We start from the raw sequence: 12,054 nt of genomic DNA on the forward strand, positions 1-12,054 counted from the left end.
GCCGGGCTATGCCACAGTAATTTCTAGCATACAATTCTTAATTTTTATTCAGAAGGGATGCAAGGAGTCAAGCTCATACCATAATTTCCAGACTGTAGGTTTAGATAGAACAGCTGAGTCAAAAGAGATAGGAAAAAACATTTTGCAAAAAGTATCATCCTATGAAAGTTTACTCTCTACTTCAGCAACTAAGGATGGCAGCTGTGAAAAGGCAGCTACGCCCAACTCCCAGTGACTGGGCAGCTCAAAACAATCCAACAAGAACATTATAATAAAAATCAATAAAAGATGGCAAGTCTGATAGACCAGATGGAATGAAGCAAGGGGTCTCATTCTTCTTCACCCAAGACATGGGTGAAGAGCCAGGTTTTCAAAGCTTTTCTGACCAACAGCAGAGTGGGGGCACAGCTGCCCTCCACAGTTGCAGCATGATCTCAGAAAAAGACACGCCTGGTTTAAGGAATGGAAGAGAAGTGCTACGTACACAACTCCACACACTCAGGTATAAATCTATTATATAACATACATACATAAAGAGAATAAGATGATTGCAAAAATATTGCTATCACATTAATTGGGGCTCACAGAGACGTCACATAGCCAAGAGATAGTTGATAATACTTTCCGATTAGTCTGGTGACGGTGTAATTGTATTGCTGGCATCATTACTGACTCAGAAATAAGCTGGTTTTGTGTTTCATTAAATGGTGCCAGAATAAATCCAGGGAAGCAAGTATAAATAGGCACTATGTATCTCATCAGAAATTCAAACAGAAATAATTGTGAAGACCCTCAATCCAACTTTTCAATAATAGGGGTGGGTGGATATTTGAATGTGAACTGGTTGAAATATACCTTGACTAATTTTCTGACTATATACAAAGACTATTTCTGACTATATACAAAGTAAATTCTGTGTTTATCTTTGCTCAGACTTGTTTAATGCTTCAGTACAATGTTTCCATTAAAATAAGAAATAAAAACCTTTAGAAATGCCCAACAGATTTTCCGAAAGCCACTTTCCTGAGCTTGAATATCAAAGTTGGCCTTTGCATCATTCATGCTCAAAAAATCAAGGATCTGGAAGTAGAAAATACATTTTATTCAGTTTACATTTCTATAATTACAGACATAGAAAGAAACAACTAATTTTGCTGGATTTTTTAATCTTTTGTACATATTACTTTCCTATGACAAAAAACTCTTGTGGCAAACACAATAAACAACTGAGATCATGTACAGAGCACAAATCTAAAGCCTTGCTGTATTTGATGAATCTCAGATCTCAAATATGCAGAACCCACTCAGAACAAAGCAGGATGCCACAAAAGGTAGTACATGTGAGCTTCACTAAAAGAAAATACTTGTAAGGGCATATATGCAAACTAGATGTAGGCTATTTTTTATGAATCAAAGAAACGTCCCAGATGACACTCCTTTAGTTTTGCTTTGATCCAAAACTTGCCTCCTTTCCAAGCAACCAGGTATTCAGTAAAGCAGTAAAACAGCTTGTATAACTGTTAGGAGACCTGAAAGTGAAAGACTGCACTCTCTAGTGTTGCGAAAGGGCCCAAGTACGTCTTTAAATTTCACAAAACTGTCCAAAAACTTTAAGGATGTTTAAAGTTAAAAATGTTCTTAAGCAATTAGATTATCTGGTCTATTTCTACCATCACCAATACAATCTAGTTTTGAAATAAGGTATTTTACTGGTAAGAGGAAAGATACAGAAAATTTCTGCCAAAAGGAACAGAAGATAAAAGGGAAATGATCGAGTTATTCTGTACCTCAAAAAACAGAATTACTTTGGGGCTTCCTTCAGCATCTTGGAGAAAATAGTTAAAACGTTCATTAAATAGGATTTGCTCTTCCCATTCTGGAAGTGTTGATTTAAACTGTCTGAAATCGTAAGGCTGGGTCATAATAGGAAGAATATGCCCCACTTTCTCTTGTTCATAGAAGGATGAAACTTGTCGACTGCTATATAAAAACAATACATTCAACTGAGTCTTGCTATATCTTATTTTTACTCTAATTATCTACATTGTAAGTAGCTTTACTTGAATAAAAAAAGTGTTCAACATCAGACTGTCAACTAGTATAAATGACCTGCTTCAAGGCAATAATGAGATTTGTTTGTCTTTCGGTTAGCTAGATGTGTGAACACAATCACTCTGATTTAGAAACCATGGGTTTTTTTTTCCTTTGGATTGGTTCATATACTGTGCTAAACCAAAAACAAACAAATAACATTGTGGGTTAGTCTTATGAGCAAATCAGAATATATTAAGCCTTATTCAGAGTATTCTAAGCAAAGTCCAAACCCCAATGAAATACGAAAAGTGAATTAATGTGAGTTTGGTTCAGATCAAATGTAACAGAACACCATAAAAGGATAACCTTAGAGGAAAGCATTTAGAAGAAGCTGAATATCTGCACTTATTCATTATCATTTAAAACTAATGTTTACAGGTAGTTAAAATATGATCAATGTGGCATATTACAATAGCGTTTCATACAACATCTGCGACAGGTTTTACATGCAAGCTAAAATAGTCTAAAGTTCAATGGAGCCTGTTCCCTGGAGAGTATGTATAAGATTGTAGCAAATGTTAGAGATTAGGGAATAAGTAACTTCTTTATTTTCCTCTTTCTAGATATTACAGATTGGATATAATGTTGATTCCAAACTGGCCCTGATACATTCTTGACTTTATCATTAAAACTCTAATCTGATCTTTCTGAAGGTCCCAAGATTACTACTCTGGAAAGAAATCTCTGCATATTTTACAGGCTCTCTTATTTGACATGAAAGTCCATTACAGCTGTTGTTATCTAGCATATCTGACTACCCAACAAGCCTTACAGACAGTATTAGTTGGAAAAATCTTGCATTAAATTCAACTAGCAATGAGAATTATAATTTGCAATTACAGAAGAATGATAAATTCTTAAACTTCTCATCTTAATTTGCAATCCAAAATCCAAATATTGGCTCCATCTGAAACTGCTGAAGCATAGGAACCTCAGTTCTGTTCAGCAAATGAGAATTATTATGGTGCAGTAATAATGAAGAAATATTAAATAAACTACATTTATCTTTGACAAATTTTTGTTTGAGCATATCAAATGAACCTCATTTAAGGAGTGATTATATATGTTTCTGATTTATGCTAGATTACAATTCAGTTATAAGGCATGCTTATAGAAATGAAAATAAATTCAACTATGCAAAAAAAAAAAATCAGATGTAGATCTAGGAACACCAATACTTCATCTGAGTTTCTGTAAGATCATGGACAAATTAATTAACACCAAGAATAAGAAAGAAATCTACATCAGTAAATCACCTATTCTCTTTCTTCACATATAAACCAGTTTTCTCATCAATCACATGAACCTTAACCATTGGATGGGATACCATAAGATCAGTTTTAAGTCGATCAGTTCGATGGATGTAAACCCCTAAAACAAGGTTATCATCAAAACCCGGTTTTGATTCTGGTGAAAGACTTCCATCAGTCATATGTAAAGTATTTTCTTTAATGTTTTCTGTATTTTCTTCTACAGCTAGGAGAGAGAAAAATAGGCTTTAGCAAAAATTAAGGGAGAACTGCTGTTAAGTTCAATTTATGCAATTGCTGCAATTACTACAAGTAAATCTATAATTTAAAATGTTGTCATCAATGAATTTTCAGTCAACTTATTTATTATGAAGCAGATCCTGATTTCCATGCATATCAGCTGTCATGAATTATTCAACAACATGAACACTTTAACATGGAAAGCACTTCTGCCTGGCAAGTACTAGGTACTTTTAGATTTTAAATTGCAAAATGAGTGCTTTAAGTCTCTCAAGGCTTTAAACACACATTTCACCTCTTAAAACCCTCTCCAAGCAAGGAAAAGTCTGTCTGATGCTTTTGGATTTTCAAGGTTTTTAAAGAGCAAAACAGGTTGCTCCTCAATATTTTGCAGGATCTAAAGCACCATGCAGCCTCTTAAACCTCCAAACATACATCATTACAAAATGAGCCAAAGATTTCAGTCCCATCCACTCCAGGGCAGAAGATTACCTATCCCTGTTCTAGAAGATAAATGTGTCTGTTATTCTTAAGAGAGTTTTGCATAACTAGCACACTTTCCAAATGACTAAATCACTTTTGGAAGTCAATTTATTACAGCCATGCCATGATACGTGAAGCTGCCTCCCTTTAGAACTTCTTCTAAAATAAAGAGTTAAATAAAGTTCCCTTATCCATTATTATGTTTGGTATTGTTAAAATAGGAATATAAAATGCCCTACCAGCACCACAATTTACAAAGACAACTCAACAGTGGGCACATATAACATTCTGGCCTGTAGAAATAGCCAGGTCTTCTCAAATGCAAGCATGGTCCATCATTTCAATCTTGCTAACACAAAATCAGTAGATTACTGTTCAGATCTTTATGCCATAAGGATGGGGTAATTTGGGCAACATGCACACACCACAGTGCTGTTAACTGAGAATTACTTCTAATAGAAAACATTTAAAGGATTCCATTTCTAGCCACACAAACCTTTTGGGGATTTTCTTTTTGCTTTTTTGCCTTCAGTTTTCTGCTCTATTAATAGGTCATTTTCTTTAGATTTGGATATAAGTGGTCTTTCCAAAGATCTCTTTTTCCTGGTATTTTCTTCCTCTGGCTCATGTTGTAATTCAGAGAGTGACATTGCACTGAATGAAAGAAGTCATATGGTTAACAAGGATATTTATGATTTGGAGTATACTCCCAGACTTAATAGCTTAATAATTACATTCTGCAATACAAGCAAACAACATACACATTCAAATTGGGTTGAATGGATTTAACTTGATACACCTCTCCCACACAAAGTCTGTTAAGGCCAGGTCTATTAAAAACCTCATCCTATCAAGCTGGACCTATGGTAGGATGGGTTCAGACCCCTGGTAATGCACAAACCAAGGGATGACATGGCTAGAAATCTAGGCATCATGACAAGGGAGGCATGATTTCATTGTTCATCGCTACTGCATCCCTTTGCCTGAAATCTGAGCAAAAGACCTAAGCTAAACTCCTGATATCTCTTATCAAATCTGACTTCAGCTACCTATTCTGTCATTTCCTCTTTATAAACCAGAGTACAGTTTTGCAAGGAAATAAAACTGGTTCACTGAATGTCTTTTTTCAGATATGACAGCACCATTATATTCTCCTTACAAAACTATATGGAATAATTTCCAATTTCAACAATAACACAACCCAAATAGCTGTCACAAATCTTACATCCATACAGATTTATCACTTGCTATTATACCTTGTTTGAGATTCAGAAGAAACCAGTACTTTTTTCTTTTTCTTCTTTTTTCTCACTTCATTGTCCAATACTATTTCATGGCTTTGAATGTTGGGAATGAATTCAGACATCTGTTCTTTAAGTTTCTTTTTTATTCTTTTCTTAATTGCATTTGCTTCTTCCTCAGCCACTTGCTGTTCATAGGCTTGAATTAACTGTTCTTCTTCCTCATCTAATTCAGATCTATCTCGGCGTCCATTCAAGGCACCTTTTATATTGCTTTCACCTTTCTGATGAATCGCATCTGCCCGCAATACACTTTCTGTTTTTTTCTTTGTAAAAACTTGAATCTGTTTTTCAGAACTGTCTAACTTAGTTTCAGATACCTTTTCTTCCTCATTAAGTTGTTTCTGTAAGGCTGTCTTTTTCTTCTTCTTAAGCATAACTTGCTTGCTTTCCTCTCCACTAACAACATCATTTTTTTCTTCAACTGATGCTTTATCTCTGAATGCATTTTTTGGAATCCGTGGACTACTTTCCTCAGGGTTATATGTGCTGTTTATAATTGGCTCATTTTCACTTCCTTTGCTCAGATGATTTTTTAATGTCTCAAGCTGTAATCAAAACAAAAACATTGGAAAGCCATCTATCTGTATGCTAATATGTAATTATTATAAAATTAATAAATAAGATATTTTATTAATATTTTACTTTTAGTATCTGAAGGGAAACAATTAAGACTTACTTATACTTCAACCAACTGATGGAATTCATATAAAACGTGGAAAGATTATAGGTTTGAGCAAGTTTTTAATGTAACCGTTATAAGAAAAATCTCCTCAAGTCTTTTAGAGGCGCTGCAAAATTGCTCTGTCAGCATGCCATGCTGAAAAGCATATATTCAAATATAATTAAAAGAACATGCTAAGTTTATACCTAACATAAATATTACTTGGTGGAGGGGTATAATTTACTGACCACAGACCTAGTAACTCTGAGATAATATTTAACAAAAGAAGCTCATAATAATCAAGATAGTTTAAACCTTTGATTTTCAAACTTTTTAAAAGGGATATATCCACATTGCAATCTGATAATCTGAAATTACTGTACACAGAGTTATATGCACTTATTTTATATTAGATATATTTTGTCAGAAGACTGAAAAACCAAATTCAGTTTCAAAAGATCTGATCATAACTTTTAGAAATAATTAAAACTTATTTATAAATATGAACATATTCTATTTGAACTCTGTAAAAGTTCTGCTTTGTCTAAACTAGTTTTCTATTCTTTTCTTAATCACTTTCTGATGTTTTCTTCTCTGTATCAACCATAACCTTAATTTCTTAACCTTACTCCCAATTCCTTTATTTTTTTCTTCAACAAACAGAAATCCTACTGCCTTTCTTTTCTTTAGGCCACTCTATAGTACATAGTGTGATCACATCAGAATATACATATATCTTTTGACACATCTATAAATTCATGTTTGAGATCTATGGACCAAGCACAATTTCTGGATATTTGAGCTTCCTCTGTGACAAACTGGTATTACATTGTGTACATGAAACAACGGGACTGGTTTTGTGAAATCACTCTTTGGAATATACTTATTCTAAGGCCTCACTTTATTTAGATAGTAAATAAAAATGTTTTTGTACCTTTTCTGCATGCATTACACTTCAGAACAAAAGAAAGTCACTTAGAATCATCATTATTAGCAGTAATTACAGGAAAATCCTGTGGACTTTCACTGCCTGCGTTATATATTTAAAATACTTTCAACTCTTTATTAGACCAGATTTCAGGACAATGTCCAGCACAAAAATGCACAAAGATTTCTCAACTCGGTACATAAATGTGCACTGTAAAAGTAGTAAAATACCAAACCAAGCTTGCAAGAAATATGTAGAAAAATACACATTTTTGAGAGACAGAGAGATGATTATGGAGGAAAGAGGACCAAAGTCAGTATTCACTGAAAAATATGTGTTTTGAAAGCATTCCTAAACCTATTCTGTGGGCAAAAGAAATCAAATTCTCTTTGAACTTATGTACCTATAGGCCCTAACACTGCACATTTTAAAAGGATATTTTTGACCATGAACATATCTAATCAGCTAAGGAAATAAATTACAAATGTGCAAAACATACCACTCTGAGGTCAGACTTTTAGGAGAATTTGGGAATGTTGAATTTCTCCTCTGGACCACACAGAGCTGGTCATTCCAGGTGTGGTCAGACAATAACTTGCCTGGAATAAGAGCCACATTCCCCTCGGTCTTTCTTGCTACACCTTCTGCCACCCTCACCCCACACCTCACCATGTGTTCTGTAGAGATCCTTAACCTTCAGAGCGTATTTTCAGGGTACAAAAATCATAACTGTAGAGGAAGGGATATTAACAAATTTTGCATCTTGTGTCCATTTAGCCTGAAAATGTTTCTCTGAAACAAAACTTCAGTCTACCAGGCGCTTTTCCCAGATCCTAACCATAACCAGAATTTTCAAATGCAGCCCACTTGTGACGTAGGGAAAAGGATAAAACAGAATCATGACATATCCACTTTAATAGTACTAATTATAGAAACAGCTGTCTTTAATCTCAAAGCGTATTTTAAGGTTATAACTTTTTTTACTCCAAAAGAGACTGACGTGACTTTGGGTTTTTTTGTGAAACTAAAGAGCTTCACCAATCTATGTCCTTAAAAAGAAATTGACTCTGTAAAGGACAATCAAAATTCCTAATACTATTTATGGAAGTGTGCTCTGAAAGACTACGCTTTACTTTTTTGAAGCAACAAACATTCATTCATAGTACATCAAACTCACCACAATATTCTCTGGGATGCTTAACTGTTTCTTTTTAATTTTCTTTTTCTCAATTAGGCCAGCATGATTCCTGAATATTTCTTCAAAATGAACTTTAGTTTTTGCCTTGGCTTCACTCTCAACTGGGAAGTTTAAAAAACAATTTGATAATTTAGTTTATTAGATAAGATAGACTATCACACTTCCAAACAATGTATGAAAGAAACTTAGAATGAACAATTCCATGCCCATTCTGGATGCAGAAATAAAGAGATATACCAGACCTCATTGCAAAAAGGAACACATCACTACTAGTTGCCTTCAGAGCATCTGAATATATAAATATCACACATGTCTTATGGGCCACCATTTATTTAAAGCCCTTACATCCTACCTAACCTCTATAAAATTTCAGGCAGTTCACAATATTAGTAAAATATAGAAGTATAAAACAATAAATGGTAAGGAACTACAGTAATAATATAAATATGTGAAATGATGGAACAGCAATCTTATAAGAACAGCATCAGAATTACACATTGAACGACCTCCTTAATAGAAAAAAAATTGCCAATATCTAGAAGGTTTTTAGTAAGGAAGTGAGAAAGGCCTGCCTCAGAAATAATATTCTTTAAAGCAAGAAAAGTTAAAGTAAATAGTTTGTTTTGGATTTTTTTTAACAATCACAATTGTTATAGATTGTGCAAAATATAACAAAACACTAAAGTTTGCACCTGCTGGCATTTTCACATCTCTCAAATATGAAACTATTACACTTTCCTTTGTCCAAGTTCTTCATTCTGCATATAAAAACAGAATATGAAGTGTTACTGTTAATGAAAAGAACACTTGTGTCTGATTAAAATAAACAAAACAATACCTAGAGGCTTTCTAAGCTTATTTGCTTTATTCAATTTGCTCAAAACTTTAAAATTAATGATTATTAATTAGACTAAGACAGGAAAAGACTCAGATTCATGTTCATCCCCAGCCCAACTCTCTTGGCCAGTTATTATCTCACCCTACCTCTCAGAACTGTTGAGGGAATTAAATTAGAGGAGGGAATACTATGTATGCTGTCTTGAAATCTTGAAACTTAGCTGGTGTAGAAATCTAACTTGACTTTTTAAAAAACCATACAGTGGCATTCTGCGTTAAGCGTTGAAGCTGCTTCATGTACTTTATTTCACCAGTTAATAAAATCTCACCAACCTGATTTCCAAAACAATTACAACGCAGTATAATTTGCACGACTAATGAAATGCAATGCCTGTTGCAAGACTGAACACTGTCTTGTCAACCTGAGCTCCTAGGATTGTTTCAAAATTTCCTCAAGCAGCATGGGACAAGGACGGAGAGACACTCTGGTCCTTCCAAGGCCACCTGATCCCTCCGGACGCTACTAAACTCCTAATTTCAAGAAGCCACAGTCAACCGACGTTGGATGTGGTGGCTCAGTAACCTCTGGAAGGCCGCGTGTTTCCCTCATTCGGATTAAACACTGGCGTCAAAGAGGTTTCCAGGATTCTGCGCCCGGGGCTGTGCACGCGTAAGCCCTAACAACCATCAACCGGCATCATCACAAAGAGAGGCTGCAATCAACCCGGTCGAGCATTCGGTGAAATCCCCACGGCATCGTCTTTCTGCTCTTCTGAAAAGCTTCTGCGCCCTCTAGAACCACAACAATTTTCAGACTCAGATCCAGCCATCCGTGGGACCTGACCAAACCGGGACCGAGCCCAGTCAGAAAACAGACTTGGGCCCGACCACCCCGCGGCCGCGACCCCGCTCCGCCAAGATTTTCCAGATTGGGCAAAGCGGGGCGGGTGGGTCACTTTCATTTACCGTACTTGCTTACGGACGAGGCGGCCGGGATAATTTGCCTCGGGTTGTTTAAGGAAGGAAACAAAATGCCTCCGCCAGCGCGGGCGCCGGGCTCTCTCTACGCGCAGCCCCTCGCCCTCCTCATCTGGAAGAGGCGAAAAAGGAACACGCCCCCCCAAAGCCACAGCCGCACTCCCGAGAACGGCAACCCAAAGTCGGGTACCTACCCCCGGAGGCGCGGCGGAGGGTGGGCGAAGGGACCGAGCGAGCCCCTCAGCGGCAGCAGGAGGAGCCCGGGCCGGAGTCGGGGCGGGGCGGAGCGGCACACACACGTGACCCCCAGGCAAAGCTTGGCTGGCGGAGCGCGCGCAGCGTCTCAGAGAGTCTCAGCCGTCGGCTTGTGGGCGCGCGTGTTCTCTACTTTCTTCTTCTCGCCTCCAAGGAAAATACCGTAGAGATCACAGAAAGGGGGGCGGGGCGGGGCGGGGCGGGGCGGGGGAGGAATCACAATCGCATATTTTTGTAAAGGATAACAGCATTGTTTCGGGGTTAGAGAGAGAAGTTGAGTGAGGTGGCATGAATTAGTATGCCTAGTTGGAAAAAGAGCGAAGAATTTGGTTCAAAAGTTCTCTTGGGAGACTTGGGTGGGGTATTCTAGCCTCTTGGGTCGCTTTTGGGCTTTTTGGGGCCGCAAAAGAGTGCTGGTTTGGCGTTTGAAGAGCTACCGTTTGTAGCTTGCCTTGGGTTCAGTTTGTGCTGGGTTTATTTTTTTTGAAACGTACGTTTGAAGAGGCATGTAATGTAAGCTCTTCAAAGCAAGGCAGTAGGGAGGAGTGTTGCCGAACTTGGCTGATGTCAAAAAGGTAAGCAGGGTGGTCTCGATTTGTATTTCTATGGGAGAAGTTCGGGAATGTAAGTGAGAGTGAGAAGCCAAAAAAAAAAAAAAAAGAAAGTCTGGAAGAAGGCAGTCATAATACACCTATATACTGTTGCCAGGAGAACTACACGGGTGTGTCCACAAAGTCAACAGGAGTCAAACACTGCTTGAAGGAGATTTCTTTCCTTAACTAAGTATGTAAAGGCTTGGCTTCCCCCCATTAAAATGTGGCTTGCTGATTTGTGGCTTAGGGTTTTGTTTAAACCCTGATTTGTAATGCATAGATATGTTCTGTGAACCCAACCAATTGTGAACTATTCAGTAATTAAACCACACTTTAATTGGCAGTGTAAACACAGACAAGCTATTTATCATTTATTATTAGATTTGAAATACAAACAGAACAGAAAATGTGACACCATTCTGGTGCTTGCAGATAAATCTTCTAAAGTGAATTAATGCTATCAGTCACACAGGAAAATCACCACAGAAAGCAGGTCATAAGTCAAAGGCAGCATCAAACTAGTAGATTGACCAGGAACCAACCTTGGTACAGCATGTATACAGATCATAGCACTTAAGGTATCCCTTGATAGCCAGCAAACACAGATCTATAATGTCTTGGTGAGTCAAGCCCAGCACACGAAGTCCACAACCTGAAGAATCAAAAAAGAGACCACGATTAGAGATAACCACAAGTTTAACAGTGATTGGGGTTGTATACCATGCTAAGATGTCATTCATACAGGCAGGCAGTCCATATTTTGCGATTTTCAAATCCCAAGTTTCTTGCAACCTAAATCCCGCAACTACTGAGATGTTGAGAACCCAGAACTGGTTGATTCTCTCAACAAGGTTGGGTTTGATGAAAGAGGAGCCAGATAGTATAATTGGCTCAACCCAAATAGACTTACATTGTTGTATACGGTTATGCCAGGTGCACCTGGCATTGTGAGTAACCCCACAGACCTGTAAAATGTGTAGCATTTCAGGGGCCCTACAGACGCCTCTACATGTTTTATCTGTTACTTGCAAATTCAAGCCCCATGTTCTTGTTGATTTTGTAGGCAGCAAACCACCTTTTAGCTGGATCCCATGTAAAAAAAAAGGCACGGAAAAACTCTAGTTGCATTTAACAACCACTCGTGGCTGGCCGGATCGACAGCAGGAGCATCCCATTCTCGGCCATCAACAGATTGTAATAACGCCTTCTTCCATTCAACTTGTACTTCTTGCT

The 12,054-nt window shown here is 37.3% G+C and overlaps 1 protein-coding gene across 10 annotated transcripts in view; it reads right to left on the reverse strand.

Annotated features, from left to right (window-relative positions):
* AHI1 (Abelson helper integration site 1) overlaps positions 1–10,277 on the reverse strand; it is a 95,116-nt gene extending 84,839 nt beyond the window's left edge. For 5 of the 10 annotated variants that reach the window (XR_015796225.1, XR_015796224.1, XR_015796226.1 and 2 more), the window contains exons 1-8: positions 10,168–10,277; positions 8,851–8,916; positions 8,138–8,259; positions 5,324–5,916; positions 4,564–4,721; positions 3,351–3,570; positions 1,788–1,980; positions 985–1,080 (exon numbers count right to left, since the gene is read on the reverse strand). Coding sequence is in view for 7 of the 10 variants with exons in the window: in XM_088141099.1 (XP_087997225.1) it covers positions 985–1,080; positions 1,788–1,980; positions 3,351–3,570; positions 4,564–4,721; positions 5,324–5,916; positions 8,138–8,259; positions 8,851–8,860 (1,392 nt within the window). In the remaining 3 variants the exon portion in view is untranslated. Of the gene's footprint in view, positions 1–984; positions 1,081–1,787; positions 1,981–3,350; positions 3,571–4,563; positions 4,722–5,323; positions 5,917–8,137; positions 8,260–8,850; positions 8,917–9,961; positions 10,048–10,167 lie in introns of those variants that run through there. The other 5 variants (XM_088141098.1, XM_088141090.1, XM_088141096.1 and 2 more) reach the window with 4 other exon arrangements.
* Between the last annotated feature and the right edge of the window lie 1,777 nt (positions 10,278–12,054).

Source organism: Python bivittatus, unplaced genomic scaffold (assembly GCF_059951505.1).
Source record: "Python bivittatus isolate LINGU-HERP-01145 unplaced genomic scaffold, Pbiv_v1 ctg000020_np1212, whole genome shotgun sequence".
In the NCBI taxonomy this organism is placed as follows: Eukaryota; Metazoa; Chordata; class Lepidosauria; order Squamata; family Pythonidae; genus Python; species Python bivittatus.